This window comes from Paramacrobiotus metropolitanus, unplaced genomic scaffold (genome assembly GCF_019649055.1).
Source record: "Paramacrobiotus metropolitanus isolate TYO unplaced genomic scaffold, Prichtersi_v1.0 Parri_scaffold0000066, whole genome shotgun sequence".
In the NCBI taxonomy this organism is placed as follows: domain Eukaryota; kingdom Metazoa; phylum Tardigrada; class Eutardigrada; order Parachela; family Macrobiotidae; genus Paramacrobiotus; species Paramacrobiotus metropolitanus.
The window spans coordinates 250,537-265,246 of NW_026570286.1; the positions used below are offsets into that span (position 1 = coordinate 250,537).

The 14,710-nt window shown below is 42.5% G+C and overlaps 4 protein-coding genes across 5 annotated transcripts; 3 read left to right on the forward strand and 1 right to left on the reverse strand.

Annotated features, from left to right (window-relative positions):
• Window positions 1-1,044: 1,044 nt before the first annotated feature.
• Window positions 1,045-2,682, forward strand: LOC129594175 (uncharacterized). The gene is made up of 2 exons (XM_055490769.1): window positions 1,045-1,600; window positions 2,067-2,682. Exons 1-2 carry the CDS (start codon window positions 1,245-1,247, stop codon window positions 2,476-2,478), a joined length of 768 nt encoding a protein of 255 aa, XP_055346744.1. The 5' UTR covers window positions 1,045-1,244; the 3' UTR covers window positions 2,479-2,682.
• On the reverse strand, window positions 2,602-5,234 carry LOC129594174 (2-(3-amino-3-carboxypropyl)histidine synthase subunit 1-like). Its single transcript, XM_055490768.1, has 7 exons — window positions 5,044-5,234; window positions 4,739-4,952; window positions 4,373-4,494; window positions 4,146-4,300; window positions 3,436-3,754; window positions 3,235-3,364; window positions 2,602-3,166 (listed from the first exon to the last, which is right to left on the reverse strand). Exons 1-7 carry the CDS (start codon window positions 5,129-5,131, stop codon window positions 2,950-2,952), a joined length of 1,245 nt encoding a protein of 414 aa, XP_055346743.1. The 5' UTR covers window positions 5,132-5,234; the 3' UTR covers window positions 2,602-2,949.
• Window positions 5,235-5,413: 179 nt separating this feature from the next.
• On the forward strand, window positions 5,414-8,058 carry LOC129594179 (leukocyte elastase inhibitor-like). The gene is made up of 3 exons (XM_055490776.1): window positions 5,414-6,415; window positions 6,808-7,186; window positions 7,511-8,058. Exons 1-3 carry the CDS (start codon window positions 5,600-5,602, stop codon window positions 7,777-7,779), a joined length of 1,464 nt encoding a protein of 487 aa, XP_055346751.1. The 5' UTR covers window positions 5,414-5,599; the 3' UTR covers window positions 7,780-8,058.
• A 245-nt stretch (window positions 8,059-8,303) lies between these two features.
• Window positions 8,304-11,836, forward strand: LOC129594139 (leukocyte elastase inhibitor-like). 2 transcript variants are annotated; one of them, XM_055490724.1, is made up of 4 exons: window positions 8,304-8,510; window positions 9,488-10,233; window positions 10,782-11,136; window positions 11,295-11,836. In XM_055490724.1, exons 2-4 carry the CDS (start codon window positions 9,496-9,498, stop codon window positions 11,537-11,539), a joined length of 1,338 nt encoding a protein of 445 aa, XP_055346699.1. In that variant the 5' UTR covers window positions 8,304-8,510; window positions 9,488-9,495; the 3' UTR covers window positions 11,540-11,836. The 2 variants fall into 2 exon arrangements, with proteins under 2 accessions (XP_055346699.1, XP_055346698.1); XM_055490723.1 differs by lacking the exon at window positions 8,304-8,510 and adding an exon at window positions 8,524-8,905.
• The last annotated feature ends 2,874 nt before the right edge of the window (window positions 11,837-14,710 follow it).

Below are 14,710 nucleotides of genomic sequence, written 5' to 3' on the forward strand. Positions count from 1 at the left end.
GACTTTGGAATGCGTGTTGCCGCTAAATGACCACTTGATTGATTGTATTCCCATTGGACAACAATCAGTATTTACCGCATAAATGATTTCCAGTACATTTGCGCCCTGATATGTTGTATGGGCAATCATCGCTTTCACTGCTTTGTTATGAAATTGTGGAGGTGCTTCTAACTTTTTACGCAGTACCACTGTCTGTATTGTACCTACATCTAAAGAATATCTATATAAATTTACGTAGTGTAAATACAGCAGTATTTCTGTACCTGTATCTAAGTACGAATTATATATTATACAGAGTGCAGAACGCAAACTCTGTACAATGTTCATAGCTAATCTTATGCACGAAGAGAAATGCTTAAGTGTTGAATAATAAATATCACACACTGATAAAATTAATACTATAAATCTTCTCATAATTGTGTAATTTAGCTAAAACCCCCTTATAGATACCGTATCCATCAAAAACCTAAAATTAACACAACAAAGACGAAAGCACACAAAAGGGTATTGTTGTTTAGCAGCAACAAATGCATCCGTGCGAAATTTGCAAAAATCAAAGGTGATGTGAAATATTATGAAGTACTCTCTAGTACGCTCCATTACATCCGACAACTGCACATACGTCTATATGTAATTACGTACGGAACTACTCTTTTGAAATAAATTTTATAATGTCTTTGTAGTATCTTCTCGACCGTTTGTCAGTATTTGACTAACACAGCACTTCTCATGGTAATAATAAGATTTCTGATGAATGTTGCACTTTACTATATCGTCTATTGGCAAGAAAAGCGCGCACAATCGGCCCAGGCCATCTCCGCGTTTTGTAATTTACCCGGCACAAAAGGGTATATATGCAACAAAGATGTCCGATTTAAAATACCACTAAAATAGCAGGCATTATTATAGTGTTGTTTTTTTAAAGCGAAGCGTATATTTTTCTATGCAACACTCAACGATTATCATATTCGCACGCAAAAGCGCACACCGACCGGCGATAGACAGCCATCGGCATCTATAGATCATTCAGTTTGCACTTTACCAGGAAATACCTAATTATATTTCATTTTTTTGCTCTGCTCATCTTAATGCACAGCATCGGCGCATAACACTTTACATGAGTTTAATTACGTATTCCTTAATTAATAAAATGCTAGCAAAACCTGTTTATTCTAATTATTGTCTGCATTACTTTTTATACTACTCTATTTTATAAAAGGAAACACATATTATCCGCTTGTACAATGATTCGCAGTAGTGCGGAAGCTGATGATCCTCATTCAGCTGATCAACTTGAGCCGGCCGATATTGATCTCAATCCTGATCTTGACGCGCAGTCCGAGTATTCGGGTGATTCACAAGAGGACGCCTCAGTGCATTCCGGCAGCCGGCGGGGCATCAGCGAGGATAGCTACAGCACGGTTAGCGATGAACCAGCCGTGACCTTGCTCAATTTCCGGCGCTTCTCCAAAATGCAGGCGTCACCGATCCTCGTGGAGGCCATGCTGGGACTGTCCGATGGAGAAAACGACCCGACGGGATCATTGCCAATGTCCCCGAAAATTATAACGCGCAAAGTCGTTAAAGATGTAGACGGCAAGTAAGCAAGGGCGTTATGCATCATTCAGAAATATTACAATCATATAGTAAAACTCTACTCGTACTCTACGAGTAGGTATTAATTCTGGTTAAGCAAATACTGCATTCAGTTTTTTATTAAATGTTGCAATAAGTTTCCACTATTTCAATATTACATGTTGCACAGTGTATGGTCACCGTATATTGTCATAAAAGCTACTGTATATGTTTTATACGAAATTGAAAGTGTCTATCTGTACGTGCATAGTGCATACTCGTATACTTACCATTAATCGTAGTCTATAACACTCTGTATGTTTACAAATACCGACGGTAATTTAACGGTAGTTTAACTAATCTGGTTTTTTTTAACAATTTATACAATGTATAAATTATGTACATTATACAATTCTTTTTCAAAAAGTTACTCATTTTGAGACAAGAAACAACAATCTCAAAGTGCAAACAACGCATGTAATTTATTTCAGATACCGACTGGAAACACAAACCGGCAAATCCCGTAATTCGCGCAATGGGTTAAGCGGTCGTAATCCACTTCCTGAAATCATGGCGTCCAGTTTAACGGATGACAGTGCATCGGAGAAGAGTGGCAGTACGACCGACCGATTGTCCTTACCCAATTCCAAGATGCGCTACACGTCCGATCCTAATGCCACATCTTCCGGGAGTTCAGATAACCTGACCTTCAGCTTGGAAGACGATGACCCTAAACTGTCTTCAAAACGCTACGCGTCCCCAAAATCGAAACGTTTTGTCAAAGCTCCAGCCGGGCTGACATCATTTTTCAAACAGAAAGTAGTCAGAATTCAAGAAGATGTACCAGTGGACAATACTAAAGACATTCGCGCCACTACTAACGACACGGACTGGCTTTATTAGTTGGCGCGTAATTTGAATGTAAAGAAGATCGTGCGGTCTGTAACGCGCGTTCTGTAATGATTGTTTCATTATCCTGTCGTTAGTTTAACTGGTTATTACTCCGATGCTGATCAGACATTCAGACGGTTCTTTTACGATTTCCAATTCTTATCCGTTACAGAATATGACTCCAAATATCGTTTCTATGTATAAACAGCACTCGTATCCAAACACATCTGCCTGTATTGCGTCTATACAGATACAATAACGAAATTCCTGTGAAGATCGACCGTTAATTCGCTTTCGCTACAATTAGCTGAATTAAATAAAGTACGACTCCCAACCTTCCGATAAACACGTTGAAACTGATTATTGATAAGAACATCTACAATAACCGGTACCCATCTGCCCAGTGCCCATAAAAGTCGGCAAATCGCTCTGCCATCGTGCATCACAGCTTAACAAACTCACGAAGAACACACACGTCCACTTTCACATAGCGGGTATAATCTTAGTTCGTGGTTCTTTTGGTGGCGCATAATTAGGTGTCCAGGGGCCTAAACTGTTCCTAGCGTAGAAATCCATGGGATATTCCGCCGGCAGATGGATGCCCTGCAGGGCGATGGTCAGCTCGTACGGAGTCAACAGCGGTTTATCAAAAGCCATTCCCCAATCGATCGACAGACGCGGACAGGCAATTTGCACCCACCTTTACAAAAAATGATAATGTTAAAAAAAGATAATCCGCAATTGTGCATAAGGATCTGCTGAACGCACGCATCAATATTGTGGAACAACTTTAACTTTCCAGGAAACACTTCGGAGAGCAGAACAATTATATACCGCTTCCCGGCGCTCTGCAAGCGATTTTCAATGGTTCCTAACACTTTTGGTGAACCCTGGCGCCCTGCAGAATTCGTCAAAATGTACACTGTTATCTTCTAATAAGCTGAATTACTTCACTGATCTAAGGCATACCCAGCGTTCCCCAAACGATTCCGAAAGTTTTGGCTTTAGCCGCGATATCGACACAGCTTCCTCGATTGGTTAACATTCTCGGCTGATCGTACGATTCCCGGGAGATGACTTTGGTGTAGGGATCGTATCGATAGGCAGGAGTGTTAGGATTGGCGATCATCGCGGCTTCCAAGTGGAAACGGCCATCGCCGATGTACAAAAACGCATCCACATCCTTCATCCGCGGAGCGGTGCATCCCAGGATCTCTCCAGCAGAGAGCGGGAGGGACTGGGGGATAGTGATCCGGTAACCTTTTGCTCTGAGCTTTTCCGCTGCACCCTAAAGCGAAAACAGAATTGGTATTAATCCAATCCGGTATTTCAGCCAAAACAGAGTGAAACCATGCTGTTTAAAGCCTGGTTCACAGTTTCAACAACGCGTGGTTTCACAAAAACCCAAGTTATTTAGCACGAAGTACTACTGTCCGAATATTCAAAGCAAATCGTTAGAATCATTTTGATCATTACTGGCACTCGTAAAGATGGAACAACTTACACCACATAATCACTTAAGACCGCAGATACAACAATAACTTATACCACAGACTTTGCTATATGCTGTAAAAAGTCTGCTATGCACACTTTTTTGAAAATTTTTACTGTACTGTCTCTAATACTGTTTAAAAAGATTTTAACGGAATCGCAGTGAACAATACAAAGTTTCAACTCACATGCAGGGAGGAGACAAACTGGATGGTACTGACAAATCCCAGATGTGTGGTGACAGGGAAATTCTTTTCGATGGTCTGGAGTAAATGGTCAAGATCGAAGACAATATCCACAAAAACATACAGCATTTTGATATCATGCGTCACGTCAATAGGCACTGTAAGGGGCACATCAAAACTAATAATGACCACGTCGCGCTTAAAAATAGAAACCTAAAAAGCAGACCTACCAAGGCAGCTGTGGCCGTAGTGGACCATGAAGTCACACCCCAGGGCGCGCGCACTAAAATCATCCACGCAACACGCTCCGTATGTCACGTCGCCCATTATCACTGTTTCCGCTCCTGTAAATCTATCAAAACAACAGAATAATAAATTGTACAAATTAAATTTTTATGCTATTATCACGAAAAAACTTTCGCAGAAAGTCGAAACTCCAGCTGGACAATTAGTACATGATATTATAAAGATAACCACAATAATGTTAAATCATTCATAGTGCGACTGGTTTTGACACTACGTGACTATACAACAGATTTCCAATTTCCAGATGTGGATATCTTTTAGGTAAAATATAGTACGAATAATTTAGATACCTTTCGATAATGTCAGAGATTGTGCACGCAAACAAAAGAAGCCCTTCGGGAAACTGCAGCGCCACGCGCTTGGACTCCGTTTGTTGGATACGCCAGATGGTCTTGGGTATTTCGAAATTATAGTTGGTAGGCAATCTGCCAATTTCAGTCAACAGATCCGGATTAGTCAGCAGTTCCTCCGGAATTTTGTTGATCAGCGCCCGAGTGTTCTTCGCTAAAAACACAGATGCCTGTGAGTTTTTTTGCAGGTATCTCTCATTGCACTGCGAGAAACTACTGGAACCATGAAAAATTCAAAATCATACCTGCGCCAGAGAAGACTTTTCGTTCAGTTGCACTGGCCTTCACAACAAGAGCTCCTTCGTTCTCACGTACGCTTGCTGCGATATCCATTTTAAATCGCGGGATTTTCTTAAGAGGAACGCAGAGAAACGTATCAGTTCACGGCTAATGTTTCAAAATCAAACATAAAATGATAAATTAATAAGTAACCAGTGTAACCTACAACAACAAACTGAAATGAATTTTCTTGAGCCTCACTAACTTAGCCACCACTAGGTAGTTCGTGCTAACGTTTTGAGTGCTCTACGGCTAACCACCCTGAAGAGCGGTTCCGTCTATGCAGTCATTCTACGGAAAATTCCGTGCAAAGCAAATCACAAATGCGTCCCGAACAGTAATAAAATTTTAATACAAGTCAGGTTATTATGGAACTTCTTAGTTACTTCTACATCTGAGATAGAAGTGAGAAGTCTGCAAAATTAAAGTCAGAAAAACGTTAGGTTTTTGTAATTTGTTCTTGCGTTTTGAGAAGAACGTGAGTAACAGTCTGTTTCTAATTTTCGTTCGTTGAATTCCGATATGGCTACGCGACAATCCCCGCGCTTCAAGCGCAAAACTCCTCGAGAAGAGGAGACGACTCCGACGCCAGAGCCCGAGAAAGCCAGCATGGACTACGAATCGGACGATGACAGTGTGGGTGAGCCATCCGCAGAAGACATCGCCAAATGCGATGTCTACGCGCTGAACGGGACCACCAGCCGCCTGTACAAATCTATTATCAAGCAGCATAAAGCGGAGAATCTCGTCGTCTGTCCCATCGCCATCTTCAACGATCTCCATCTGGCTTACTTACTGAGCAAAGGCCAGACTAAGGATGAACTGCAAAAAGCCTTCTTCGGATTCGATCAACAATTAGACGCCAAATCTGGCGTGTCGACTGGTTCCAAAGGGGAGGGATTGCAGGCCAATGTGCAGCAGATTCAGCGCTTGGCCAGTACTGGTTCGGGAGCAAAAAATGCCCCGTTCCAGCTGCTGACTGAAGGCATGTTGGTGGTCAGCTCGCATTTGGAGTTGAGTACGAAGAATAATCTGGTGCAGGTGGATTGGAATGATAAGGATGCAGCCCGCAGTAAGATCAATCGGCAGTTGCAGGGGAAGACGGAGAAGCGTGTCGCGGAACTGGTGAAGACGGAGCATATTCCCGGGAAGAATAATTCGGGGCTGCTTGTCAGTGCGGCGCGTTTTTCGGCTAATTGGGAGAGTAAATTCTTGAGCAAGAGCCGGACCGCGTACGCAATGCCTAGTCGGGATTTTATGGATGGATTGCCGATGAGTATGGAAGATTTCCATAATGCGGATGGAAGTGTCAAGAAAGTTCTGACGGTGCATTTGGAGGTATGCAATATTTTTCAGTACAGTATAAGATGATAAGTAATCCTCATTAATATCGTAACGCAATCGCAGTTGTTCGCAACTGGAATTCTTAAAACTGCACTTAATTTTCCGTGCCAGCTAGATATTTGATGAACTGCGTAGCGGGATTCATATTTTTGTAACATACGTCGTTTTAATAGTATCTTAATTTCGTGGAAAATTGTCGTGTTAAATAGTGTTTTGTGTAGCTGCACTTTAAGTCAGTATAGGTTTTGGATATTACAAGTATAATGCGTTTAAATCGGCAGATTCGGCACAGTGTTGTCAGTTTCACTTAATGTACGAGTATTTAACGATAAGCATTGTGTACACTAAATTACCGTACGAGTACCGTAACTGTGTTTCTTTGACAGGAAAAAATCATGTTGACCCGCGATGAAGATCTCAAAGTGACCATTCTAGAGCTTCCCTTTAAGAAGTACGCCATGAACATGATTGTGGTTCTGCCGGATGATACCACATCTAACGGTCTGCGCCATTTCGAAGAAAACATCAATCATCAGACCTTCGAGATTTTGCAGAAGAACGCACAAATGCCGTTGACGCGTGTGTATCTTCCCAAGTTCAACGTGGATTCGGAAGTGTCGTTGAACAAGAGCCTTACCGATATCGGCGTAAAACACCTGTTCGACGCTGGTGGCTTATTTTCCAGTAACACGGATTGGGCAGATTTGACTTCCTCTGGGGATGCTCTGACGCACATTACGGACGTTCTGCACGGCGCCAGTTTCAGTAAGTAAATAATTAACGTGCCGTTTCTGGTTTTTTCGTCTACAAAGATGTTGTGATAATTAGTTAAGCGTAAAAGGTACAACGTTTACCATTGATTTAGTTTGCACTATTTGGAATTATTTTTGCGTGTAGCGATTAATAATTCAGTATTGAAGTTAGTTAGGTAAAGCTTTCGTTGTTGTTTTCGTTCGTTAAATGGCTGAAATAAATGAACTGCCGATACTACTAAATTTCGAAATCGGACTGATTCCCGTTACATATTTAAAAATTTTGAGATCGACTTGTTTAAAGTAGCTGGTGTTAATTTGTCCCTTGTTTTTTTAGGTGTTTCGGGCGAATGCGATGCACCAGCACAGCAGAATAAGTCGGGATCTAAGAAAGCAAAACGCGACGACGGCAACGATACCAACGGGAATATTCCGCCGCAGTGTGTGCAGCTGGAGAGTGCCCGTTTCGCTACCGGCATGCACATCAACCGGCCGTTCTTCTTCATGGTGCAGAGCAGCTGGCCGACCATCTGGTCCTTTATGGGACATGTCCAGCATCTGGAGGAAGCCGATTCGGCCGTATGGCGTCATTTGACTCTCCCATAATAAACGTATCTCACCAGGATTTTCCCTGTGTAAGGTGTTTGTTTTAACGGAACCAGTAATCTTGTGGATTCTGCATTTAAGTGTGTGGAGTTTTACAGACGACTTTTTCTCCAGTATTGGTTGTTTTATCAGCACACGTTTTCCACGTATCTTGTCGGTTTTCTTTTTTGAACTTCCTGGTTAAATCGTTTTATCCTTCAAAGTATTGTGGTTGTTAGTCAACTTGTCACATTTTACAGGTTTTGTGTGTAATAGTTTCATTAAAAGCGGTGTAAAAGGCTTTGTGAATGCATTTATGTGAACTTTTTAACCAAACAGGCGGTTTCGGTAGTGCGATATACGAATATACTCGTATATCGACATCGGTGATGCTGTATTTACTGAAAATCAATAGCGAGTCATACCGGCGTGCCGGTCGCCTTTTCCGCCCATCGCTGGTGGAATTGCGCGGAAATCAACGCCAGGCATCTTGGGCTGGATGCGCTCGATACACACTATGCAGCAGTAATAATACTGTGGAACCGGTTTGCATTATGCAGCAGAAATAAGTCTGGGTGACTGAATGAAAAACTCAGGCGTCCTTCGTTTTTACGGCTCCTGAAATATTACTTGGTGTGCAACACTATTCACTTTTTCACGGATTGGTACTTTGACAAATCATTGGTTTCTGTTGTGGAGTGGGGCTTTTAATAGAGCGCTTGGAGGCGAATTTCTGACTGCTAAATTATCAGGTACGATGTACAGTAACTTTTTTTCCGCCACAACAGGCAGAGACTAATATGGAGCGTCTGCCGCATATCGTGGAAGATTAAACGGTTGTATTGTTTGCGTTAATCAGACGTTTGTGAATTATGAGCAATAAGCCTTTTAGCATATTTTGTCATTGAAAACTGCACTTACTAAGTTACCAGATACTTGTTAAATCAGCAGGGCATTTGTAGCAACACATTCTTGTGTTACTCCTGCGTGATTGCTACTTACCTCTATAGTTTAATTTGCTATCCCTTTAATTTCGTGAGTGATCGGTGGATACAGCGCATTTGGTTAATTTTTCGAATGTATTCCAACAGTATTTCTGTTAACCTGTCTCATCGTACAAAATCTCCGACAGCAAAATCGGACGACGGTATGTTCCTTTGGAGCGCTTTCCGTTATACGATATCAGTCGCTTAAGATCTAACTCTCAAGAGTCAAAAACTGTCGAGACTGCCGTTTTTTTGAAGTTGCTTATTGTTCTTGTAATAGCGTATGAAGTTGTTATTAAACTTACTAATGTTTTATGGGAATCCTACAAATTTTATGTGTACATATTAATTTATTCAACCATTATTATATTGTACAGATGATATCTATATAACGTTAAAGTGTTCATTCTTTTTTCATAATAATGGCATGGAATATTGAGTGATATAACTTAATTGTTATATAATTATATTGCTTGCATAATATTATATTTTTATTTCATCTGCATATATCGTACTTGTTAATCCTAACACTAATTATAATACTTTCGGTGCCGATGTAGCCATATGTTTGCTGTATCGGCACGTACAGAGGTATGTGCGCAAACTCAAACATGTTTAAGAAAAGAAATGTTACTGTACAGTAGTTTCATAAATATAATGGAATTTCATTACTTACAGATATGTTCGAATACTGCCTTATAAATGTTATATTTTACATATACAGACTGTACTACTCTTTACAGCCGACACCATGGAGCATCCTGAGCGCGAGCCGAGGAGCAACCTGGACGATCTGCACCACCTGAACAACATGGCCGTGCAGCTCTTCCGCAACATTAGCAAACACCATCCGGCCAACGAGAACCTCGTCCTCTGTCCCCCGGCCATCTTCCTTAACCTCTACGAAATCTACCTGGGATCCCGCGGCCGCACCCACGAGGAACTGGACGCTTTCTTCGAAGCCTCCCCGGCCAGTCTGACCGCCCTCACCGAGGACATCCGCAATTTCATTGACCTGGGTCACTCCTCGCGGCGCAACCGCCATTACAACTGGCACACCGGCAGCCGCATCATGGCCACGCCCCAGACCGATTTCGATCCCCGCTTCACGCAGGCCATCGATAAGGTCACCGGCCGGGGCATCGGACACATCGATTCCCGGGATGAATTGAATGTTAGTTTGGATCGACTAACAGCGGAACTGACGGAGGACCGCCTCTCCGGGGCGGACGCCGCACCGCGCGCAATATCGGCCGGGGAGAAAGAAGCGTTAGGGGCCATTACTAAAGCCTGGGGAAAGGATCCCGATGCGGCGTTCCTTATGAGTGCCGCGCATTTCCATGCTGATTGGGAGGCGAAGTTTATGAAGAGGGCCTCGAGCAACTATGAGGGGCGGATGCGGCAGAATGTGCAGGCGCTCACCGCTACCGTGGAGCCGTTCCATAATGCCGATGGATCGGTAGTTGACGTCATTATGGTACACTTGCAGGTATGTCGAAGGCAGCAAGTAGTGAGATAAATTCTAGACGTGCAGTACCGGTACGCGGGTGATCAATATTACCATGCGCTTTGCATTTGCCGGTCTGCATTTATGCAGTTACTTGCGTTAAGTACAGCATCATGACTGACTTAAGCAGTGTCGTGACCTTTGGATCTCTGTAGTAGATGTGCCTGTGCAGTGTGCAGTGAGAATTTTCCTTCTTTATTTTTCTCTATTTTTATTTTAAAGCTCATCTTTTTCTATTCCTCTTATCCTCACTAATTAATTTACGCTGCATTGCGCTATAACAAAAGCCTTTTTTTTGACAGTGGGGTTGTTTACCATGCCGGCTTTGCAATTGGGCTATAAAAAAATACATGTTCAGTAAAGTAGTATATAAAAGCTTAATGGTACTATCTGATTATTCCATCGCACTCATATTTTTAACCCCACAAAACAAAAAAGGAATAAACTTACTTTACTTGTTGCGTTTTCCTTTATTTGCGCACTAAAAGAGTGTTATATGATGTATTTACCGGATACGCATTGTCTTTTAGGAAAAGATATTTTTGACACGTGATGAAAATCTAAAGGTCACCATAGCGGAAATCCCCTTATCCCACTATTCCATGAACATGACCGTTATCCTGCCGGACGATGCCAAATCCGGTTTGAAGAACTTTGAAAATAACTTCACTTGCGAAACGCTGGAAATTCTGCGCAAAGACTGGCAGATGCCGCAGACGCATGTGTACTTCCCGAAATTCGCACTGGAAAGCCATTTAGGCCTGTCGAAGGCGCTGCAGAGTATGGGCTTGAAAGGTCTCTTCACCCCGCAGTCCAATGGGGATCTCAGCCCGGCCGGAAATGGCAAGCTACACATCGTGGAAGCCATTCACAAAGCCGGCGTCGGTAAGTGAAGTGAACGAGAGGTGCTAATACCGGCAAAGTGCATGAAACAGCCGCCGCCGGTTGTTGCTTTTAATACACGTCCCATATGTCGGCATTTCTTGCTGATATAATTTGTTGTGAGTTCCGCGTAATCACGACAAATGTGACTGTTTTCGCAGAAATCTCGGCGGAAACCGGTGAACCGCTGCCGCCACGGCAGCCACGCGCGGGCGAATGCTCCGTTATGCGGCCTGACACGTTCGCCCGCGGCCTGCGCCTGGATCGGCCGTTCCTGTTCTTCATCACGGCGCGCCATCCGGAAGTGTGGTGTTTCATGGGCAAGGTGGTGGATCTGACGCACACGGTCAATCCCGAAGTGTGGAGTCACCACAAACGCAAGGATCGCACCGAGTTTAACGAGTAATACCATTATGCGCAGTAAATCCAACCGGAAATGTATGAATGGTTTAGAGAATTTTACTGGAATTCGTCCGATCTGCAATCAGAATGTTATGTTTTAAAGGACGCAGTGCAGTAGATTTTTATTTTCACGTACCAGTATGCGCAATCCTCTTTATTTTATCCACTTCCGGTATTGCAAACAAATTCTGATCAGTGCTATACTTATTGTGTTGCCAGCATGTTACGCCAAACGTTTTGCCGAAAAAATAGTACAATATTATAATTATGCGTGCAACAGTTAATAAAATTACGATTTGTTGTATTCAGTAGTTTTATTTATCCTGCTGTTCCATGTCGTTAACTTTGGCAGTTAACATAAACTGAAACAATTAGCAATAAGCAATTAACAATAAGCCACCGAAACTTTTGTCTCAGGTCTTCGTGCATATGCCTTAGACTTAATCTTTGCAGTTTATGTTTTTGTCTGCTGTCGAAAACCAACCAACACACGAAGTATATAAAAATCATGTAAAGTGTAAACAAGAAGCTGGAAGGTCACTAATGGATTAGCGCTACGGTTAAGTATTTATGTGACTCGTGCTTAAGGTTTTGTACACATCTATGAACAGATGCATCCTGAGCCGCTCTTGACGGCTTTGGGACACCGGCCCGTCTTGTAATTTCCAGGTCCGCGCGGCCCATCGATTTTGTCCATGACCTTGGTCTTTTTGCAGCAGGACTGACAGAATTTATCACTACAATCCCAGGTATCCAAGCCGGTCATGTGCGGACAACATTCATCCTGCGCTTCGCACATATCGCGCGGCGTTGACGCCCTCTGCAACAACACACGACTTTTAACTTGTCTCTATCAATTAATGTCACAAATACGCAAATCTGGTGATTTGAAAAATACTTTTTTAAAGTTGTATAAAGTAACTTTTTGCTGCTTACCGTATAGGTCAAAAAAGTTGCAGCGAAGAGCACCGTAATTAGCAAGAGTTTGGTCGAATCCATTTTGTAGGTGCGTTTGAATAACAACGCGATAAACGAATCCAGTGGTTATGTATGTTTGCAACGGTCGCAACTGATTGTAAGTGCTGCTATTTTTTTGTTTATATGTGAAATCGGTGTATCCATCTGGTCCCTAAGGCAGTCTAGGAAATTTTGCACAACAGCAATTAAAAATCCCGCAAATTAACATGAGTTCTGTGAATATTGCCAGAAACAGCGACATTGCCTGGAGTTGTTATTATTGGCCTGATAAAATATTCCAGACAAATTAATACAGTGTTTGATTTGTCCTTCTTGTACCCATGGCCATCGGGGGTGATTACACAAGGCGCCTTTGAGGCAAAACATTTAGTGGTAATTAAAATGTTCATCCTAAAACTGCCAACTTACAAAGTATGTGCATACTTAAATAAGATTTAATTTTCGCCTCCTCCAGCAGCGACATGGCATGTCACCAAAGATTAGTAAACTAATAATTTGTTTATTTCTGCGCACTGTTTACAAAAATTAAACTCACGTACTTATCCAGTACGAAATACGTAATTAATATTTTATTTTTTATCAGATAGCAATGCGCGGCACCGCCGGCACATATGTAAGATATATGTTTCACGCTCTATGTAAGGTATGTTTAGTTTATGACAACACGCAAAACAAGGAGTGATTTGTCCATACTTCTATGTAAATACGGTGAAATTCGGATTAATAAATTAATCAATTCTGATACAAGTGATGTCTGTGCTGGCAACTGGCAAATACTATATAGATATGTTCACAACAGTAAGTACAGAGTATGCAAAGTATGGTAAAAATGTACATCATACATGAAACGATCGATTCGGTATTCTCATTCTACGTCTATTATTTCGAACAGATTACAGTTAACAACATTAATTGTACATTGTCGCTATCATTGAAAACATGTGCGGTACAAGAGGAACTGAACTCCAGTAGAACGTAAAAATTTCTCTAAAAGAGGTCATATACTAAAGAAACTCTCTTTAAAAGAGATACCAATAGACTCACGTCAGCTTATATCAAAAAGAGTTGCCGACACCCTCATGTTCCTTCATATTCACGTAGAACTAATAACATTAGACTGCACCGGCACACCATGACCTTTCTCAGGATACGTAAGCTTTTCCAGCTGTCGGCGTATTGCGCATCCGCCAGCGTGCTAACCGCACCTGGCTCCATCCTTTGGCACCCAACAGCGGCTTGACCTTTTCCGGTGCCAGCAGTCCCGCCGCTCCCGTCGTCTCCTCAGGATGCCGCAGTGCCCGCCCTTTGGTGTACATGATCAGATCCGCAGCCGGATGCAGACGGCTCCAGTCGCGTCCTAATGCCGACTGACTGATCAGTCCCAGACCCAATCCCAATTTACTGAAGGAGATGGGTGGACGGTGGGTGGTGGCTGATAGACTGGCCCAGGGGAACACCGGCACATCCATATCGGAGGATATGAAAATGCTGTCCGCGCCAGAAGATGAGGGCAGTGCCGAGCAACCACCGAAACGATTACAGAAAGGCCGCTTCGCAATACGGACTGTAAGGTCATCCGGGGCGGCGGAAATTATGTTAGCCACAACAGCGCATAAGATAACCGTTGATGGGAAATTATACTTTGTAAGCACAGATTTTTTAAGCATTTTGAGAAGAGTACTATGCCGGTACTGTATCCAATAGCCAAAGCATCAAGGTTTTGGCATAAAGATAACTTTGCGCTATTAAGATGATGGGATACTGTCGCTGATCTTCCCGTCGACAGGCATTTTCATATATGACTGTGTGATTTCCTGAATATTTTCTCGGCTTTTACCGCTGTCTCTTCACCTTTATAAGCAACACTTGATTAATATCCGACGACCACGGCATTGTAATGCGGTAGTTTACCGCGTCGTTCGACGTTGCTGGTTGAAATGTGCTAATGCACATTAGCCGTCATATTCAGACGCCGTACAATAGCTGGTAATTCTATTACTTGCTTCTCACACCGGAAATGCGTTACCCGGCAAAAACCATGTACGCAGAAAAGGGCAGCGCCATAAATGAAGAAATAAATGCTACGCGTATTAGGCGAGACATTACCCTTGCATCAAAATTTCATCACAAAAATATACCGGCGCTTATGACGTATGACTGGGCACTATTTTAAACCTTTTTCACCAACTATGTGTAA